General features: G+C 36.5%; 1 protein-coding gene across 1 annotated transcript in view; it reads right to left on the bottom strand.

The window, feature by feature from the left end:
- MALRD1 (MAM and LDL receptor class A domain containing 1) overlaps positions 1 to 23,022 on the bottom strand; it is a gene marked incomplete at both ends in the record, with an annotated part of 584,975 nt that overhangs the window by 85,424 nt on the left and 476,529 nt on the right. Inside the window, 2 exons of the mRNA XM_082854883.1 lie at positions 7,372 to 7,438; positions 13,809 to 13,934. Coding sequence (XP_082711009.1) covers positions 7,372 to 7,438; positions 13,809 to 13,934 — 193 coding nt within the window. The remainder of the gene's footprint in view (positions 1 to 7,371; positions 7,439 to 13,808; positions 13,935 to 23,022) is intronic.

The raw sequence follows: 23,022 nt of genomic DNA, 5'->3' as shown, positions 1-23,022 counted from the left end.
TTAATTCCATGTGTATTTTTCCATGGGAACTTTAGTACCAAATTGTTTACCCCAATTTGTGGGTATTTTTGTAGGGATTGTGTTAAATTTATAGATTAACCGAGGGAGAACCAAGGTCCTTAAGATGTTGCGTCAGCTACCCAGAAAAGGAAAATGTCTTTCTACTTGTTTAAGACTTTTGGGATTGTTTTTAATCATACAGGTTTGCTTTTATTTTTTAAATTTATTCCTAAATATTTTATCCTTTTGTTTTTGTCGTGAGTAGGGTTTCCTTTTCCACTTTTTCCTCTAGTTTTGTGTATACAGACTATTGATTTCTGAATGCTAATTTTATATCCTCCAAACTTATTGAATTGATTTTAACTTTTGAATTAACATTTATGATTATTTTCTAAGGTTTTCCAGGTACACTATCATGATAATTTAACTTCTTTCCTAATTTTTATGCTTCCTTTTTTGTTTTTTTGTCTTGTTTTGTTTTTGGTCAAATTGTATTGACTACTATCTCTCATAAAAATGTTAAATATCAGTGAAGATAGTGGTCATATATGCCTTGTTCCTAACATCTTCATGGAAATGCCTTTTGTGATTCTCTATTAAGATGCTGATTTAGGAATAAAGAATTTATTTTTTATAATTTCAAGGAAGCATCAATTGGATATCAATTCATATTTTCCTTAATGCTTTTTTTGAAAAGACTTAAGACTTTTTTTTAAAACCCTGGAGAAAATCGTAATAGATTTCTTTGGCTCTCTGCTTTCAGAAGTCTAATGCTTGACTAATCCCTTTTCCTTATTATTTGGTCTTTTTCCCTAGAGGTCATGAGGATATTTTTCTTTGGTTTAGAGCTTAATATTTTTACTAGGATATATCTTGGAGTTGCTAGGTTTGTGTCAAATTTCCCAGGTAACTGTTGACCCTTTCATTATGTAAATTCAGGTTTTCTTTCATTGCTGAAAGTTTTCTTGGATTATAGTTTTAAACATTAATTCTGTTCCATTGTTTTGTTTTTCCTTTTTAGGGACTCAAACTGCAGTTGATCTTTGAACAACTTGGGGTTTAAGAGCTCCAACTCCTGCACAGTTGGAAATCCATGCATAACTTTACGGTCAGCCCTCTGTATTTGAAGTTCCACATCCTCAGATCCAAGCATTCATGAAACGTGTTGTACTGTAGTGCATATTTTTTGGAAAAAATCTGCACGTAAGTGGACTTATAATCTGCATATAAGTTGTGTGCAGTTCAAATCCATGTTGTACAAGGGTCAACTGTACATCCATATTCTTTGTCTTCCACTTCAAATACTTTCTCTTTGATTCTTTTTACTTTATCTCATTTTCATTCCCTTGGTTATTTCCCCACCTTTGTTCACAATTCCTTAATAAATTTAATTTGAATATGTCCTCCCTTGGGAGAACTGTAATTGAGTCCTTCTTTCTTTTTTATTTAATTTTTTTCCTGAGTTCCATTGATTCTTATTCGATTCTTACTGTTTTGTTGTCCATTTGTACTTAGACTTTGAATTTCTCAATTAAGAGTTTTTTCCAATATCCCTAAATGTTTTTTCTGACAATATTTAATTTACTTTGGAGTTGGGATCTTAGAGTATTTTCTTTTTTGCTTCATCTTTCTTTCTTTCTTTCTTTCTTTCCTTCTTTCTTCCTTTATCTCTTTCTTTCTTTTATTGGTGGAGGAAGGAGAGTGTTCATAAGCTAAATTTTATTTTAAACAGTGGTTTTGTAGAGATGGAAATTGCATTTATTCTTCATTTCAAGCCTAGGGCTGTAATGAGGTAGTTTACAAGATTCCTAGTTTAAGAGCACCCTCTTCTGTCATTGTACAATTCCCAGAGTTTCTTTAATGGGTGACATTTTTCTTTTTTGGTATCCATGCTGTCCTACAAACTGTAGAGTAATTTCTTTTTAGTATAATGAGCACATCATAGGCTCACTCAATATATTGGGTTGGCCAAAAGATTAGTTTGGGTTTCTCCGTAAGATGTTATGGAAAAACCCAAATGAACTTTTTGGCCAACCCAATACTCCTTGCAGCACACATAGAAAGTACCCAATAGTTCCTCTGTGGTTGATAGTTTGGGTTATGGTGAGGCCATATGCTCATATCAATAATTTAAGAACATATTTAAAAGTATTGATATTTTTTCCTTGAAACTTCAGAACTTTCTATGTGTATTCATTTGTTCCTCCTTCATTCAATATATCATTCAAATGGTTCTTACAATGTCAGGTATGAATTTGGTACTAGTCATGAAAAGGTATGGAAAACATACCTTTTGAAGACAATGGTCTTCAAAATGTTTGCCCACACACCCTAAAAGAGTTTTTGAAAAAACTTTGTAGTCCCTTTAAGTCGAAGTTAAATTTTTTTCATCTTTAAGAAATTGCAAAGGATGCACTCTCCAGGCTACTATAAATAAAACTCTTAGACCGCTCAAATGTAGACACTGAAATGTAAATACCATAGTGATTGGATACACATCATCTTCCAACAAAAAATACATGAAGACATTTGCCTTTAATATTTAGAATTTTTAATAGTTCCTTTTCCTCCTTAAACTAGTATTTTGATTTCCCTTTCCAACTGATTTTTATCCTTCATATTATAGATTATTTTTTAAAATTTTCAGTGAGCATAACTGTCTAAGAGTTTATCCTTACATATAGAACTAGTAAAAATTGGGAAAAACAAATTTTGATAGTCATACAAAATAAAATTGCATTGGAAATATATTTCTTAATAGGATAGGTAGGGCAGGTTTTAAATAGGTAATTTCGTAAAACAAACACTTGTAAAAAAACATAACAAGGGAAGCAATAGCGGAGCCCAGAAGGAGCAATAAGCCATTCTTCCTGGTTGGTATGGGAAAGGATTCCCAGAGAAAATGCCATTTATATTGGATCTCAAGCATTAAAAGGCATCCTTTGGGAAAATAGGGTAGAAAAAGAAAACTCTAGGCAGAGGGAACAGTGTGTGCAAAGCTTGGAGAAAGAGGAGAAGACCACCTGTCAAGGCAAAAGATCTTTTTGGACATGTTAAATTTGTGATGCCTATTAGATATCCAGATGTGATCTGGTGTCTTTTTGGGGACTGAATTTAAGAATGTGGAATTTAGTGGAATAGGTTTGGGCTGCTGATAGATTGTATTCAAAGCCAATAAATTAACCCAAGCTTAGATGAGATCATATAGTAAGTGAGGGTAGGAAGAAAAGAGAAGAATTTCAAGCACTGAGGATTGGAGTACTACAATATTGCAGGAAAGGGAAGGAACAAGTAAAGAACAGTGAGAGTGATGGCCAGTGATATCCCCCAAATCAGGTAAAGAAAAAGCGTAATTCACTCTCAAATACTCCCATGTAGAGAAGGTAAGACATGAGAAATTACCATTTTTATTGCCTTTTAAATCCCAGGTTAAAGTGCCTTTCTAATATAAGGGTTTCCTAGAAATGGTATTTAAAATTCCCGAAAGGTATTTTTTTTTTTTGTCAGCCGTCTATTTTTTATTTCTTTTGGATATCTAGGAATTTTTGCTTTCTGTATTTTGTTACTATGTCATTTGATACACAGAGAGTTTTGCCTATTGTAACTTTTTAGAGTGTATCATTTTAATTTAAAATGATATAGCCTTTTAAAAATGATATAGCCTTTAAAAAATGTGCTTATACTATAATTCTGTGGGGTTTTTGATATTAATAAGGTCATTACTGTGTATTTTTATTTGTATTAGCCAAATCATTTTTTCTTACCTTTTGTTTCAGTCCTTCTTCTAGATATATTTCTTGTTTAAAATGAAATTATGCATGAAATATAATATAAAATGTTTATGTAATAAGAATATATATGAAATAAATATATATAGTAAAATTCTATATATGTATATAATTATATATGTATTTTAAATCTGATGCTGCTTCCTATGTCTCTCTTTTAGCCTGGCTAACTTCTTTTCTTTTCTTTCTTGTAACCTCTTTCCTGCCCTCCATATTAATTTGGAATTTATATTACACAGCTCACTCTATTTTTCTAATAAACATATTGGTATAATTGAAATAATGATCGAGCCTCCTTAAGTGAGGAATAATTTACCTCTTTCAGCTCACGGTTTGCGTCTTCAGCCCTCAAACATGCCAAGTTGTTAATGTTTCTCAAGTAACGGAAAACCATGGTTCACCTAGTAGTTTCTACTCCTGTGGATAATTACAAGCTCCCAGCAACACAAATGACCTTATACATTCTCTTTCCTCTGGATTATAGATAAAACCTTAGATTTCAAGAGGAAATCCAAAGGTTTTTGTGAGAGGCTTCCTCAGGAAACCATGAAATTCTTGTATTCACGATGGCCTGGATGAGAGGGGGGCTTTGGCCTTCTGTCCTTACTTCTTTGGGTGACAAAGACAATGAATTCCCACTCTTGGGAATAAGAGAATAGGGCTTGACATAAAGCCAAAACCTTTCCACAGTGCCCTATAGTTACTCTAAAACTATTTTCTAAAGCTGTCTTCACTTAACCTTAAATCCAAACATGAGTACCTGTATGTGACAAATGAACTGGACACTAAATTTAATTGGAAATGAATCTGACACTAAGTGCAATTAGAAATAATTTCATCATTATTTGGCATTTCATTAAGACACATTATGCTTAAAGTAAGGAATTGTGCAAGGATAAGTCAAAGGATGGGTATTGCAAGATACTGTGAAACAAAATATTCAAGAACCAAATGACCAGGACTTCCCTGGTGGCACACTGGTTAAGAATCCCCCTGCCAATGCAGGGGACATGGGTTCCATCCCTGGTCTGTGAAGATCCCACATGCCGCAAAGTGACTAAGCCCGTGAGCCACAACTACTGAGCCTGCGCTCTAGACCCCGTGAGCCACAACTACAGAGCCTGCGTGCTGCAACTACGAAGCCCACGAGCCTACAGCCTGTGCTCCACAACAAGAGAAGCCACCGCAGTGAGAAGCCCGCGTGCCGCAACGAAGAGTAGCCCCTGCTCACTACAACTAGAGAAAGCCCGCACACAGCAACGAGGACCCAAGGCAGCCAAAAAATAAATAAATAAAATAAATTTACTAAAAAAAAAAAAGGAACCAAATAATCTGTAGTAGGATTAATGGGGTTAATTAAATGATGACAAGCCCATATATTAAATACTATATACTACACAGCATAAAACAGTGGCATAGTAATACTGATGGCTAGCATTCCTGTAATGTCTTTTATGTGTCAGGCTCTGTGCAGAATGTCTTACATATATTAACTCCTTTAAATCTCATAACTGCTCTATGAGGTAAGTGCTGTTATTTTCTCCATCTTACCAAAGAAGAAGCAGAAACACAGTCAGATTGAGGGATTTACCCAATATTAGACAGCTGGTAAGTAGTGGATCTAGAGTCATGTTTACTGACGTGGAAGAACAGCATGATATTTCATGAAGAGATTAAAAAAAACACAGCACAAAGTATACGGCAAAGTGTAATTCACATTTCAGTAAGAAATAAATGTGTGCTCGTGTGTGCATGTTTGTGAAAGGAAAGCCACATGGATATAAGCCATATACTACTCAAGAGTAGGATTTAGGTGTTGGGATTTCTACTTTTTGCCTCATACACTATTTTATGCTTTTAAAAAATTTTATTGCAATACACATGTATCACTTTTGCAGTTCACAATTTAAAGAAATAAAAATTTGAATGAAGAGACTACCATATTATACTATGAAAAAAATATTCAAAAGTCTCTTTTTTTCACCCCTACATAGCAGAAAGCACTCAGTCCAGACAGTTATTTTGATGGTGATTACAGTTATTTAGCTATTTGCAAAGTATTATTTACTATCAAAAGTAACATATTAAAATACTTCATTAGCTTTCTGGTTAGTGAATTCCTTTATACATTTTGCTGCATTAATTTCCTTTCTTTGGTCCTTCTCTCTGTCAATCCTCCTGTCACATCTCCTCCCCACATTAGAGTTTTCTCACTTGAGAGAAAGAAGTTTCGAACATCACCATCTGGATTTCAATTTTTAAAGTTTATTTAAGTACATGAGGATGTTGCCAAGAACGCAAGACTCTTTGCTTGCTCAGCTGAGACTAAGTACAGCGGGGAGCTTTCCTGTCTAACCATCAGGGTTAGAGAAGACAAAAATTCAAATGTCCCTACTGTAAACAGCTGACAGCAAATAACATGACCCACTCAGTTGATGCTTAATAAACATTTACGCCATCATTCTCAATTTCTTCCAGGAGATTTTTAGAAATTAATATTACTTATTCTGTATTTCCATCAAGTTATAGTTTGTGGTAAGTTAATTTCCATGGAAACCGATACAGGGAAAAGTATAATTTTGCTAAGACGTTGTGAGATAAATTATGTAGTGCATTTGAGAGCCAAATACTTTGAGAAACCCATTAATATTTCCATTTCAACAATGTTAAAACAGTGTTATATTTCATCATAAAATTTTTTGTTGTTGTTTTACTTGGTAGAGGTTTTTGCATTTTTTAGGGATAAACAACTTTTCCTAAAATATGAGTGTTGACTCAGAAGGATATAAGAATGTAAACAACTATTAATCAGTTTTTTTTCCAGATACTTCTGCGTGCTTTGTTATGACTTGAGTATCAACCTGAAACCATTTCTCTACTAAGCAAGGTAATATATCCATCGGTCTGTTAGACTAACAAGTCATAAACACAAATATAATGGAATATGCATCATTTCCTTTAGAATTTATGAAACAGTTTGCAAAATTTCCTAAAGGGTGAGTGAAAAAAAAATCAAGCCGTCCTTGATATGCAGTATAAATAATTCCCAGAAGAAATCACAAGGACTGTTTTCGTTTATTTTTGCTTTAAGTATGCAAGTATGTTCCTTATCTGTACCTTAGCCTTAGCTACTCATAAGCATCCACTGAAAAAACCGGAAAAAGCTTCTATTTATGAATTAATTTTATCCTTGTCTTGTTAGAAAAGAAAAGTATGGAATTTGAAATAAAAAGGGAGATAGGAAATACAGACACTAAGTTCATCTGAAATAGGATGATACCCATATAAAACATTTTATAACCTTACATAAATATTAAAAAAAGGAATAATGAGTACTATTAAAGCCATCTGTCCCACACAATATAAAATGTTGAGAGACATAAAATCATGTGAAATAACTGATATTTTTCTAAAATACACTCACATCTTCCTTTCTCTTATTCAGACAGATAAGTGTAAATGGTGTCATTATCCACTATTTTTACCTTAATACCCACATGTTCATTCATTAGATCAGCCTCAAGAAAAATAAAACGACAACAATACGTGTTAAAAAAAAAAAAAAAAAGGCAATGGTTCTTACCGACACACAGGACCGTTTTTCTCCACTACACAAGTCCCACCATTTCTGCAGTAACCTCTTGGACACTCTAAAACGAAGCATCCGAAAACCCACAGTTAATTATAAATACTACTAGGAAGAAGGAGAACGTATTACTGTTAGTCGTTGCATTAAATCTAATCATGGAGGGTAAATTGCTTCTAGTTGCTAAAAGCACAGAATTCTCTCAGGTTACTTTCCTGTACCCCCCAAATTTGTTCGATGCCGCCTGCTGTCCTGGACGTGTTCATTCTCTTTACATGCGCAGTGCTTGACCACAAGAGACTTCTTTTCTCCCGTGGATTAGGTACAATCTACTTATTTAGAATGTCTGCATGACATATTTGCGATTACCCTGAAATGTTTTCTTTACTGAAACATTTCTTCAGCTCCACACTGCTGTCACTGTACCACGGCGGATAAATGCTTTGCATGGGTGACTGTCATTTTGATAAGACGTCACTTGTGGGCACGCTCTTGTCCTAGCTCCACGTCCGTGACAGATGTCAGCACAGCTCAAATGGATCCTCGATGCCCTGGCCCTGCTTATTTTGCTGCTCGTATCATTCCTGAGTTCTAGGTTAGCATGAACATTTATTTTCAAAGGTGGTTTGTTTATAGGTTAAAAAGAAGCTAAATAGTTTCACGTAGTCACGGTTGTAGAAGTGATTAGTGATTTCAACTCTTTCCTTTACACCGTCTCCTTGTACTGTCACTACAAAATCCTGATTCATTAAGACCTGTCAATTTCCTTACTTAATCCCCTAGTTACTCTTCTTGGCTTTTTTAACACCTCCTCTCTTGTAGGAGACCATTCTTCCCCGGTTGGGCTACCATAACTCTAATACTTGATGGAAACCTACACTGCCTTTAGTTTGTAATTCAACACATCTATTCTGAGTCCCTGTTCAATGTCTGGCACTCGGCTAGGCACTGGATATGGAATGATAAATAATACAGGAAGCTTACACAGCTGTTAAGGCTGCGGGCACTGGAGCCAGACCACCTGAGTTGAAATTTCAGCTCAATTTATTAGCTGTGTGATACCGAGTAAGGTAACTAATCTCTCTGTGCCTCAGGTTTCTCTCTGTTAAACAGGGTTGAAAAACAGTTCCTATCTCACAGGGTTGTTGAGAATGTTAGAACACTAGCCTCATGGTATGTGTTTAAGAAATGCTGATCTAAAAATGATATAGGCACAGTCTCTGCTCTCACTGAACTTCCACCTTCATGGAGGATGCAAAAAAGTGACGAGGGGATTAAAATACAGTATTAAAAGTAGTCTAATTTGGGATGAATGTAACAAGGGTAATGGGAACACCAAGAGAGCACATAAGTCAAATTTGGGGAATAAGGAAAAGCTTTCCAGAAAAACTTTTACTTGGGCAGGTGTGCGTGCACGTGTGTGTATGTGTGTGTGTGTGCGTACCTGTGTGTAAAGGTAAGCATAGGGACACAGGCATGAGAAGAGAGTGTGGTGTACTTGACAAACTGAGGGAAGTTCAGCCTGGTTGGATTGTTGGCAATATGAAGTATAGTAAGTATGAGAGAAGGTCAGAGACACACAGGGGCCAGATCATCTGGGTTCAGTGAGGAGTTTAAAGTTTATCCTAGGAGACCAGGATTTTAAGAAGGGAAGTAGTATGCGTTGTGCTTTAGAAAGATAAGTCTGGCTACAGAGTTTACAGTCAACAGAAGGGCCAAGAGTAAAATCTGAGAACACAGTTAAGTCTTTTGTAGCGAATCCAGGAATGCCTGAACGAAAGGGATGGGGTGGAAGCGTTCACAGTTGTGGGAATTTATAAGATATTTAAATGTTGGGATTGAAACATCTTGGTGATTATTTGGGAAAGTCAAGGATGATGTTCAGATATCTGACTGGGCTCCTGGTTAATTGATGGCTTGATTCCTTGAGTTGGGGGATTTATGGGAAAAGGAAGATTTTAAAGAGAAAGATGCCGTGTTGTAGGTGCCTAAGGGACACTCGAGTGGAAGTATTCAGTGGGCAGGATTTGTAGGTCTGAAGCCAAGATGAAATATTAACACACAGAGAGAAGCCATTTACTTGGGTAGGGGAAGAATGATGATCGTGAGGCATAGTAGGAAAGTAAAGAGGAGAAATAGAAACATTATGTAGGCAATATTCATTGAAGGAAAACGTGGGAGGATAGGGCGTCTCGAGAGAGTCAGATTGTCATGCCAGTCTCTGAATGTTCAGAAGGGGATACAAGAGGCATTAGGAAAGAGGAAAATAGGGAAGGAGGGAGGGTGCATTTTGAAAAACTTGAAATATACCATGTATTTGGTATCTTGTTTGCTTCAAAAGTTTTCAGTGTTTTGCTTTCCCAAGGGTATATTTCCCATCTTGCCTTCCTCAAATCTTCCCATTTAACTGTAAGAAGGAAGTGCAGTGCTGGAGATGAGTGTAAAGAGCTACACCCCTTAGGCTTCGGGGGCAGACTCAGCTGAACAGAGCAAAGGTGAAACTTCTTCATAAACAAGAAATTAGCTGGTCTGACTAAAAATAGCCCATCAATATGATAAAGCATAAATAGATATGTACCTTGTTAGAGAAACCATTTTATGGTTATTTTGGGCCTTAGGTACAATTTTAATCTTCCTCAAATAAGAGCTGTATTTTAGCAAAAAATCAGTAGAGTGTCTGATACTGCACAACATCAAAATATACACAGCTGCACATTTTTTTCTGGGGTCATTAAAATTTGCTTTGATGCCTGCTTTACATCAGAATGATTCTGTGGGAATCTAAATATGTATTTTCTTGCACGAGATAGTGGAGCACAGTGGAAACAACACAGGCATTGGCTGCAATAAAGAGTGAATCCTGGTGTTTGGGCGGACAGAAGATTTGTAGATTATCTCTGCGAAAAGTTTTTCTAAGTTTCTGCCTTAGACCCAGGTTCTTTATCCAGAAGATGGAAGGACACCGTACAAGTATTTTCATCTTTAATCTACTCAAAACAATTTACAGCAGAGAGCAGATGAAATGGGGAAAGACATGGGTACACTAGGTAGTAATGACGAGACTAAATATTTTTAGTAGATAATAGTTGGGACCTAGAAATCCATAAGTGTAATATTAGAATTAGCACTATTATTGTCTCACTGCCTTGTACCCTCTTGAATTGGTTGTTATGACCATGTGTCTGGAAGCCAATAGGACTCACAGTTAACTACGTGGAAATATCATTCTGTAAAGGAGTTACATTCAATCCCACTCTGGTTTGTTACTTTGGACGAGCAGAAAAACACATATAAGCTGGACAAGTGATCAGTATAAAAACAAAAGTAACTTTTGAGCTTAAATCTAAATAATTTGCAGTTAGGCACACACACAAACATATATATATATATTTTTTTTTCCTTCTAAATTGCATGGAGACTAGGGAAGTGATGGCTATTCCATGATGGACTGTTGGGAAGACTGATAATCATGTGAGTTCTGGTTTTTCCCTCTGTGATACTTGGTTTAGTTAATGAGTTATGTGTTGTCGTTGGGCTAGGTATTTTAGGTATAAGGTTCATCATGTTTAAAGTGAGCATGACCTTTTTTTATAGGACTGTTGGGAGGATAAAATTAAATTTATTTATAACAATTTTACACTAGTGAATCGTCTGTAAAATATTAAATGATTGTTCTCATCCATCTCTATGTATTTGGAGGTTCTTTGAGTTTGCCATGAAACCTACTTTCTATTACCACTGCTCTCTCTCCAAATTCTTCTTTTTCTTTTATTTTCCCTCTTCTATCATCATGATCACCATAACCACTACTGGTTACTGAAGACTTGCTCTATGTCAGAGACTGTCCCAAGAGTTTTACTGGTGTTACTTCATTTATTCCTCACAACATTATGTGGTATATCCCATACTTACCCTTTTTTTTTTTTTTTTACAGAGGAAGAAACTGGTCAATAATATAATGTGCTCAAGTTAATAGCAAGGGAGCACCAGATATTCAACTAAATTCTGGTCCTCTAATTCTAAAGCCTGTTAGTATAAAAATGTCAATTATTCAGTTCAGAATTTCTATCACCCCTTGTGTTTCTTGATATTATGGGATCAAGAACCCTTTTGAATTGTATGGTATTTATGCTTTGTCATGGATTAAATATATATATACACAATAAGCTACATGTAGTTTCAGGAGCTCTATGGATTATAAGAGTTCACCAGAAGCTTGTGCAGCAAACCAAATTCCTAGTGGGCACGGACTGTTTCTTTATCTTGAAATCTCAGCACAAGAACTGCAGGAGGGATTAACCATGTTTCAGAAACTTGAAGTAGCTTCACAGTACTTGTATGAGAAGTTTTGTGTTATGTTTTGGTTTGGTTTTCAAAAACTTCTGAAACTTTGTTAAGCTATATTGTTATTATTCATATATTAAGTTAATAATATCTCATCCTATAACTGTATATTTTTAGTGCCTTTCCCTAAGTCTCCTTCAAACAGGTGATTATCATAATTACAGTATCACCTTAACATAAACTTTATTAACCTCTACTACTGCAAATGACTGGAAAAAGACTTTCAATTTACATTAACTCGGATGTACCCTGTTCAATAATTTGCTGTTGCCTAAGCAACCAAAAGTTGCAAATAATATGCCTTTTTAATGTAATTTGGGAATAGATAGGACTCATTGAAATATACTTAACCTGCAACACTCATGCAATGCCTGAGCTTGAGGTTTTTGTTAATGACTTAAACCTTGAGGTGAGGGGAGACCAGATGCTCACCATCTGTTGTGTGACCACTGGGAGAATTACTGGATGCTGTAAGGACTGGCCTCATAAATGTCTATGAAATGCTGGCCTTAAAAGAATATGATGCTTGAAAAGAGAGAGGAAGGTGGAATGTGCATGGGCACAGCATGGATGAGACTTAAAGGTTTTCTTAAAAACAGTGACTTTATCATATTTGATTGACAAACTAAAAAGCATAGAAAATATAAATAAGAGAATGCATAATGTAATACGGATCTTATTTCTGAGAACTGTTTCACTAGTTCTTTATTTCATTTTAACCCAATAGCTGTGGCAATATGACCTATACTTTGTAAATGAACTAAATGAATTGGCGAGTGACAGAAATGATGGACAACAAAAATGTGTTCTATATTATTACCTATAGGTTGTCTATCACGCAGGATGAATGACAGGTCTTCTGTTTTCTGTTTCTTTGTATTTTTAAATACAGAACATGTCAAAGCAGACAATGAACTGTAACATGTTACAATATATTTGTTCTCATATAGGTCTATCCTGAAGAAAATCTCATTTTTATGTAAATACATTTGGGTACTGGACATAAGTGCTGTGTCTAGTTTCAAAGAATGGAATTATCTCATTAATATCTTTCTTACTCTGAAGACAGTAACAGAATTTCCTTTCGGGTATCTAATCTGATGTATAAGCCTGCATAGTAGAGAAGTAATGCCAAAGAGCACTCATCCTCACGTATTTTATGGAATCAGATTTGTGCCCTTCTTGATTTCCCTTTGTACTCATAAAATTCAGTGCTGCACAAGTACTCATTTTTAGTAGCATAAAAAAAGATATTTTTTGCACTATGATTTTATTTGAATTATCATGCTTTTGTCACTTATAACATTCTTCTATCTTGAAAGATACAAAAATATATTCTTTCCTAGTTTTGATATGAAATATCCCCAATTTATTTAGAAAATACGATTGAATACATCTTTTATCACCAATTTATATTATTGCTTAGTTGTGACATTTACATTGCCCCTAACTATCTTTTATTTTATATATCTCCTGCACGAAATAAAAATTCAGTTACTCCGGAGAGATGTTAACAATGGACTATAATAAATTAGAGACTATTAAAGCAGTTTTGATAAAAGTATAATCACAGTAACACATTATCAGATCTTATAAATGTTCTAGGGTCAGAAGAAAGAAAAATGTTTAAAAGTTAGTCTGAAGTTAAATAAATTGACTTCTAAGCATGACTAGATCATGCAAATAGGGAGCGCTTATGAAGAAGTGAGAAAAATTACAATTTAAAAAAATTAATAACATATTAGATTGTGTAGGGGTTTCCCTATTATAGAAACCAGCAATTTGCATAGAAGAGATTATTAAATGCTAATGATGTTAAGTTATATTATATTATATTAAAATGGTTTGATTTTTATTTCATGAACATGGTTTATGTAGAGTACACATGAATTCATTATATTATATACTTGTACATTTTTTATAAATGTAGCAAATTAATGTTAACATTCTTCCTGCCCCCAAACCAATAATAGTAATTCAATTATTCCATGCTTGATATTATTTAGAATTTCAAGTTTTAATATTTTTATTGTGTGCAGGTTAAGTTATTGGCTTATATTACGAAGCATATTTTAATGGATATACAGTACCTAAGCAGCTAGACTCATCAGGCTGGAAATCCATGCAGTCGGCAGAACCGTCACAGCGCTTGTGTACTGGGATGCAGCTGTTAGAAGAGGCACACATCAGAGCTCCATCAGAACAATTTTCATTGGCTGAAAAAAAGAACAATAATTATCACCGTTTTTAAAAAACAAATTTCTTCTAATAAAAGAATAAGACAGTTTATTGTTTTACCCCTCATTTTGCTAGTCCTACATTTAAACTATATATTAGAGTTCTTGGTGAAGGAAACTTCAATTTATGAAATTAAAAATTTCTTCACAAAAAGTTTGTCCATAGAATCATCTCCCAGTTGTGCATTATGTAGTATTATTCGTGTATGTGTGTATAAAATGCATTGTATGTACTATATAGTCCAAACTGATTTTAGACTAGAGTCAACTTTAATAGCAAGGCAGATCTCCTTGTACTTCTGTTGCTCCCCTAACATCTCTATATTATGTGCAACTGAACTAACAGAGATTGTAATTTGTTTGAATGTTCATCCATTTCCAACTGGGTTATAAGTCACGGGTAGTCACTGGGTATCTGTTAGATCTGGGTAGTGATGTAGATCACTGCAGCCCAAGGTAATATGAGTATGTGCCTTTATAGCGTTGCCAGTGCATGATGTAGGTATTTTACTAATTTCAGAGTCTCTTGTTGGCTTGATTTCAAGGGACAAGCATACATCTTGTGCATAGGACTTTGGTTGTTTCAGAAAATTGTCCTTATCAATGAACCCATCAATGATACTGACATTTCAATGGCAATCTATTTCTGCAAAGTACTTGACCTCTCTTGGATGCTACCCTTAGTCCTGTAACTGTTTTCTTGTGTTCCTTCCTCTTGCTCTCTAGTCTTTCCAGGATTATAACTTCCTATAAGGCAGTGGACTGTTCTACACTCCTTTTACGAGCTAGGGCTAAACCAGAACCCTTAATTCCAGGCCACCATCATGCATTTCCAGTCTCCTGTTTGCTTCAGAACCTGCAAACCAGCAGGCTTGGTTCTATTCCAGTTTTGTTCCAGCCCTATATTAATCATGTCCCTGAGCCTTTTTAGGGTCATTTCTTCTATCTAGCATTGTTATGTGCTTGGAGTAGAGGGAAAGTGTCAAAGAATGAACCTACTGCACCATCTTGTCAGGATTTCTGGATCGATTTCAAAAGCACTAAATAATAATGATATTGATCTAAGCTGCATTCCTATTCCTGTTCCTTTGAGCCCTGGGTTTCTGCAGAGATATGTGGAAGGCAGCAGTGAAGAGCCAGGGCTTTCTGGCACTTACCCCAAGTTCAACAAGAATAGCTCTGCTTCTCTCTGATGCACTTAATGGTTTCATATACAATATCTTATTTGAATATTTTAACCCAAACCTATTGCCAAAAATTTAAAAAGGATTTATCTGGAAAGTTACTTCTACTAGAATAAAGACAATTAAGTTCAAATTTCTCAAGCTAAATTGATAGTTTAGAAGACTCAGGAGTAAATATCCCCATGCATGGGTCTTGCACAGATTTTGTCAGCTCGGTCACAAATTTTTCTTTTTTTAAAGTATATTTATGGGCTGGAAGGAGTTGTTTATTTGAGTTATCATAGGTTACTGACAAAGTTCAGTTTGAGAACCGCCTATCAAAATTTATTGTCAAGTGGAACATAAAAATGTTTTTTAAGGCACCCCGATGTACATTGCAGCACTATTTACAATACCCAGGACATGAAAACAAACTAAATGTCCATCAACAGAGGAATGGATAAAGATGTGGTACATATAGACAGTGGAATATTACTCAGCTGTAAAAAAGACCAAAACAATGCCATTTGCAGCATCATGGATGGATCTAGAGATTGTCATACTGAGTGAAGTAAGTCAGACACAGAAAGCCAAATATCATATGATATCACTTATATGTGGAATCTTAAAAAAGGATATAAATGAACTTATTTACAAAACAGAAGTAGAGTGACAGATATAGAAAACAAACTTATGGTTACCAGAGGACAAGGAGGGGGAGGGATAAACTGGGAGATTGGGATGACATATACACATATACCATATAAAACAGGTAACGAATAAGAACCTACTGTATAGCACAGGGAACTCTACTCAATACTCTGTAGTGATCTATATGGGAAAAGAATCTAAAAAGAGAGTGGATATATGTATATGTATAACTGATTCACTTTGCTGTACACCTGAAACTAACACAACATTGTAAATCAGCTATACTCCAATAAAAAATTTTAAAAAAAGAGTATGTATTTCCATTGACTAAAAGTGCTGGGTCTGAAAAATCAAAGTGATACTCCTCATTGAGCAATTCTTCCTGCTAGAACATTAATTCACACCAATAAATATTATTGAGGTGCCACTATAAGTAAGACATTATGCTTAGCACTTCCACTGGTGAGTGCAGGAGAGAAATTTTTAAAAACAGTAACCAAAACATATACAGCAACAAAAGCAAGATAACAATATAAGAATGATTAATGGTTCAAAATAATAATAAGAGAAATGTCATACAGCCAGACTTAGAAAAGCATTGGTATAGATAAGTATGATAAAAATAAGAGATTCCTTTAGCATAGGGAAGTCTGTAAAGGGTGAAAGTAAGAATAGAGTCTTGAGATATGTTTTAAATTTTAATGTTTCCAGAGAATAGCCATTTAGCAGAGTGGGAATCAAGTCTACGGATTGGGAATCAATAAGTTTGATACTAGAACAGTGAGTAAAAGCAGTTTGCCTTGGACTGGGGAGTTTGTGTGAAGAGGTAGGACAGACAAATCTAAAAAATGAGGCTGAAACCGGATTGTAGAAATGGCTAAGGTGCCAGGAGAAGAGATGATCTTTAAGCTTTTCCAAAGGGTGACATAATTTAGGATATGTAATACATCAACAAGATAAATAATATTCCAAACCAAGTAAACTAAAAAATAGAATAATTTTCCAACTCCTATTAGATGAAGAGATGTTTGTAAAAAATGAATGTGTGAATATATACATGCCTCAATATATCCATGTATGTGTATGTATACATATTTTCTTATCATTGTTTTTCATTGCAAGGAGCTGAGGGACCATACAAGATAATAGTTTGATGATTTTAAACAATATAATGTGTTGAAATTTGTATACAAAGATGAGACATACTCACCTACTTGTAAAGCATTATTTTGGACCCTTCTTCTCTCAGAAATACTAATCCAATCCTTAACCTAATTTCCAGTGTGACTGAGAGCTTATTTTCAAGTTGACTGTACAATGAAGAGTTCTAACTTGTAAGCGGTATAAATGCTCAACTATGGCCCAAACAGCATTGAAACACATAAAAAGTATATGAGAAAATAAATGGTTTCATTTGTAGAAAGTTTTACTTTTTTATCGAAAGTTTAGTTTAGATAGTTAAAAATTGGCCTTTCACTTTATGAAATTTGAAACTAAAATCTTAGTTTCTGTGGCATTTTAAATGGTATAACGTTAAAGTTAGTATTTATTAATTTCCTTTTAAAAGTGGGTTGAGGGCTTCCCTGGTGGCGCAGTGGTTGAGAGTCCACCTGCCGATGCAGGGGACACGGGTTCGTGCCCGGGTCCGGGAAGATCCCACATGCTGCCGAGCGGCTGGGCCCGTGAGCCATGGCCGCTGAGCCTGCGCGTCCGGAGCCTGTGCTCCGCAACGGGAGAGGCCACAACAGTGAGAGGCCCGCGTACCACAAAAAAAGAAAAAAAAAAAAAAAAGTGGGTTGAAAATAAATTATGTATGCAATTAATACTTATTGATACCTATACAGCAAAGGACTGAATGCAGCAAAGCAAATGGAATCATTAGTTTCTTTTTATCCTCCATTATTAACACATACACAACAAAAACATTTTCCAAAATTAGTCCAAATAAGTTATAAACAAAATTTATAGGAAGTTCAGGTTTCAAAATGTTGCCCTGGACAATACCTACTTTTGCCACATTCTCTTTCAAACATTATGGTTTAATGTCTATAAAAATACTTATTTCAATCTGTCATCATCCTAGAGGTTCATACTCTTTCTAATCGAAATAAACTAAGTAACACAGAGAATTTTATGGCTTTTAGCTCATTCACTCAGGTAGATGATACATTAAAGATAAACAATTCGTGAATGGCTCATCGGAGTTACTTCCATAAAGCAAAATCCCTTTTGAAGATTATAGTTGCTGCATAAGAAATATACACAAAAGTAAGGCATGTATGACTATGGGTGTATATCCATTTACTACTAAAATGAAACTCATGTACGTAGCAGATTAAGGTTTCTAACAGCAAAGAAACTATGATCTTGGCCATGGGAATAAAGGCTACAAGCCCTTCAAGGCAGACACACACGTGGCACGGAGCAGGATGGATATGTGTTCTATCCCTGAACTAAAACCAATCACTACTCTTATTGAAATATCTTAGCAGCTTAAATAATTTTAATAAAACTATAAATATAATTTAAAGTGGAAAGGATAACAATGTATTACGTTTGTATTATGTACTTTACCATATTAATTCATTTAATTCTCCAATACCTCCGTAAAAAAGACTTAATCTCTATGATTTTAATGTTGAGTAAACTGAGGAACACTCTTGTTAGAAGCTGTCAGATGCAGAGGATGATCTTTACAGTGTGATGGAGAAGCACCAAAGGATGCTGAGATCCTAGCTAACAAACTGAAAGTCCAATAAGAAAACTGTGGATGATCAAGGCTGATCCACAAGTCTGAGGAGCATGGTCCATTCCCAATCTTCAGAAGTGACACTCCACTTGATGAGACGTATTGACTACTATTGGAACATAAAGTTAGATAGTAGGAAAACTATGCGCTTCTCCATCTGTTTTCCCATTCTCTCTATTAGTGATGGATAATGTGCCTCTCCTGAGCCATTCTCCATCTTCTCTCCCTGCTCTGAGCCCTGGGAGGTTGAACTCTAAGGATACATCAACGTGCTTCTTTGCCTTCTAGCTTTGGTTGGGTTTGGTTGATAGGTAGCACCAGCAAGACGTTGATGCAGAGAGAAGAGACTGTGAGATTACCACTGGTTAGTGGCTCCGTAACCAAATGCCACTCCTTTTATCAGGTAGCTCTCCTTGACTCTAGATTCAGGCAACTGTTCCCGCCTCTCACAGCCTTTGTTCTATGGATGATAAAAGGCCCCGCTGTTACTATTCCTTATGGTTTCCCTATGCATATTACTTCCTTAATAAATAATCCCTTTATTAAAACAATCTCAAATTATACAATATCAACGTGCCATCTATTTCTTGTTAGGATATTGACCGATACATCTGATGAAATCAAAATCTTCTTGGTGAATAGATTGCTATCAGAGGAATATCAATGAGAAGAATGTTCCTGGTTTTGTGTTATTTTCCTATATAATTAAACCATACTTATTTTTCCATTTATTTTAGGGAAAGGAAATATTTTTGGGAAAGTATCACTTCAGTGTATAAAAAAACATGTTTCCAGTGGAAAGACAACATTAAATATGAATTATTTTTAAATTTGGACTTATCACATGCTTTGTTTGAGCATTCTGATCACTAAACATGTATTTTTGCAAGAATAAAAGGCTTTCAAATATCAATTGCTATCGATTTTCCAGCATAAAATTGCAAACTTCTCAGAATTCTATTCCTACAACATTTAACTATGTGCAAGCCTCACAAGACCAACAAACCAAAGAACCAAACCTCTTGTTTTATCCTAGACCCCACTCGAAATGCCAACTTCTTGAAGTTTTCTGTAGCCGGTTTCCCTCTGCCATTTCCCATCTTCTCCACAAAAGACTGACATCACAATTCTGCTCCAAGACCACCAGCAACCATTTGTGCTTTTTCCCAGTCTGTATTTTTTAGTCCTAATCTTACATGATCTCTCAGACACGTGTGAACCTTTGAATACTCTCTGATACGTAGGCTTTCTACCTTTAATTGAAGATCATCGCTCTCTTTTGGTTGCCCTCCTATGTCTATGACCACACCTCCGTGTCTTTCGATGTTTGGTTTTTCTTAACAGTCCTTTACGTGTTCCTTAGGATTCTGTCTGCCACCTTACCTTTTTCCTCTCTCCATTATCTCATCTATATCCGCAGCTTGAATCATCGTATGCTGATAGCTATGTATCTTTATATATCTTCCTTTAGCTCATTCCCGAGCTCCAGACATCCATTTATAAACACATCCTGAACGTTTCACATGGATGTGCCACAGATACCATAAATACAACATGTATAAAAATGAAGCCACATTCTTACCCTAAGAGGTCCTTCCCCTCCTATTTTTCCCAGCTCAAGGAATGGCTGATTAGCCGTCTTGTTGCCCACATCAGAAACTTGGAAACTAGTTTTGATTACTTTCTCTTCCTCTTCACTTGAATGTCTCTTAAATCTATTCATAATCTTACCTCACGCCATTAATCTACTCAATCCCTTTATATTTCCACTGTAACATCTCCTAACCACTCCCCCATCCTCACTGAAATCCATTCCATGTACTACTTAAACACTTCTTCCTGGCATGATGGGGTGGACTCTTTAAGACCTAGTCCCTGCTTATCTCTCCCAACCTATTTCTGCAAAAGTCCCTGTACCGCAAACTCTCCTCTAGTTATATGAAATATGTTTCAATCAACTTTTTCTCTATTCTTGGAACATTCTCCACTGGAATCAAGCATCTCTACTTGCCTAATGACTACCTGTCTTTCCAAAATTGGCTCTGCAATCATTTTTCTTGTTAAAATTTATAGACTCCCTAGCACCATAGTTAGGGAGCACCCTATGTTATTCAAGAACACTGTTTTTATCTCTGTCACAGAACTTATCACATGGTATTCCAACTATCACTAATCTCCTTCACTAATATGTAATGTATCTAACAACCCGAGCTTGTACCATGTCATGTCCATCTGGATCGCCAATGTCCAATACAACATGTGGCATAAATTACATCCTTAATGAAGATTTGTGATGAATGAAGGAAGGAAGGAAGGAAGGAGAGTTTATAAAATACCATTCTAAATAAATAGGTGAGCCCAGAGGGAGGGAAAAAAACCATTATGCTTTCAACTGTTTGGTAAATTGTCACCATCAGATGCTTTTATTCTGTAATTTTGCTCTAGCATTTTGTCCATGGTTTATTTTCATGCAATTTTCCCTACAGAGTCCCAACTCAATAAATATTTTGGACATGGAGAGAAGCAATTCTTTTACAATGCCGTCTATTCCTAATGTGGACTTATTTCCCCTTAGAAGCAGAATTTCATATATTACTATCTCATCGAACACCAATTTTCCAACATATGTCTAAAAGTATAAGGATACAGTACCTTCCTAAGCTTCTCTTTAAATAGCATTGTTATTTGAAGTCAAATACCATATGACTATATTGAACTTAATCTGATGTCTATCAGCCAAATTCCATTAGAGCCTTGATGGGAACAGGGATAAGTAACTTGGCTTCCTCTTCCTCATTCACCTCCATTTGTTTAACTTGCTCCTAAGAAAATATTATAAGACCTCACAAATTGGCTTTATTATAGAAAGAATATACATGTAGGAAATAACAGGGAGATAGAAAGCCAATCTCCAAACCTAAACCAGCAAAAGAAATTCACTGATTTAAGGCAAAAACCTTCAAAAATCCAAAAGTCATCTTCCTTTTCCTTTATTCATCTTCACATCTTTTCCAGTAGTTATCATAATTCTGGATGCCCACAAAAAAACAGGGCACTGAAATACCCTTCTATTTCTCCCAATATCCCCCTCTTACAGTTACCTTCCAAACTTTACTGCTCCCCCCCCACAAAAAAGTGGCCACTAACATAGGGCTTATGGAGCTCTATCATTGCAGCCCAAATACAGCACGTTATAATGTGAAACCAAGCAAACAAGGAATTAAATAAAATGTTAGTGATGCTTCGACTCCACCACGATCATGTACTCACCTTAAAAACTTGTGTAATTTGTATAATTACTTAATTAACACTCTTCCTTCCCTATCTGACACAGGCTAATCATAATAAAGACAGGGGGGGAGCTTCGAAGCTGCGGAGGAGTGCACAGCAACGGGTGCGGAGGGCAAAGCGGGGAGATTCCCGCACAGAGGATCGGTGCTGACCGGCACTCACCAGCCCGAGAAGCTTGTCTGCTCACCCGCCGGGGCGGGCGGGGCTGCGAGCTGAGGCCGGAGCGCAGGGAGAGGACTGGGGTTGGCGGCTTGAACATAGCCTGAAGGGGTTAGTGCACCACAGCTAGCCGGGAGGGAGTCCGGGGAAAAAGCCTGCACCTGCCGAAGAGGCAGGAGACTTTTCCTTCCCTCTTTGTTTCCTGGGGCGTGAGGAGAGGGGTTTAAGAACGCTGCTTAAAGGAACTCCAGAGACGGGCGCGAGCCGCGGCTGAAAGCGCGGAATCCAGAGACGGGCGCGAGCCGCGGCTGAAAGCGCGGACCCCAGAGGCGGGCGGGAGACGTTAAGGCTGCTGCTGCCGCCACCGAGGGGCCTGTGTGCGAGCACAGGTCACTCTCCACACCCCTCTTCCGCGGAACCTGTGCAGCCCGCCACTGCCAGGTTCCCGGGATCCAGGGACAACTTCCCCGGGACAGCGCACAGCGCGCCTCAGGCTGGTGCAAAGTCACGCCGGCCTTTGCCACCGCAGGCCCGCCCCGCACTCTGTGCCCCTCCGTCCCCGCCGGCCTGAGTGCGCCAGAACCCCCAATCAGCGGCTCTTTTAACCCCATCCTGTCTGAGCAAAAAACAGACGCCCTCCAGCGATCTACACGCAGTGGCAGGGCCAAATCCAAAGCTTAGCCCTGGGAGCTGTGAGAACAAAGAAGAGAAAGGGAAATCTCTCCCAGCAGCCTCAGAAGCAACGGATTAAAGCTCCACAATCAACTTGATGTACCCTGCATCTGTGGAATACATGAATAGACAGCCCATCATCCCAAATTAAGGAAGTAGACTTTAGGAGCAAGATCTATGATTTTTTCCCCTTTCCTCTTTTTGTGAATGTGTATGTGTATGCTTCTGTGTGAGATCTTGTCTGTATAGTCTTGCTTGCACCATTTGTCCTAGGGTTCTATCCGTCCATGTTTTTTTTTTAATTTTATTTTCTTAATAATTAATTTTAATAACAATATTATACTTTACCTTCGTTCTTTCTTTCTTTCTTTCCGTCCTTCCT

The sequence above is a fragment of the Leucopleurus acutus genome, assembly GCF_964270905.1.
Source record: "Leucopleurus acutus genome assembly, chromosome: 1".
Taxonomy (NCBI): domain Eukaryota; kingdom Metazoa; phylum Chordata; class Mammalia; order Artiodactyla; family Delphinidae; genus Leucopleurus; species Leucopleurus acutus.
This window is presented reverse-complemented; position numbering and strand designations above follow the sequence as displayed.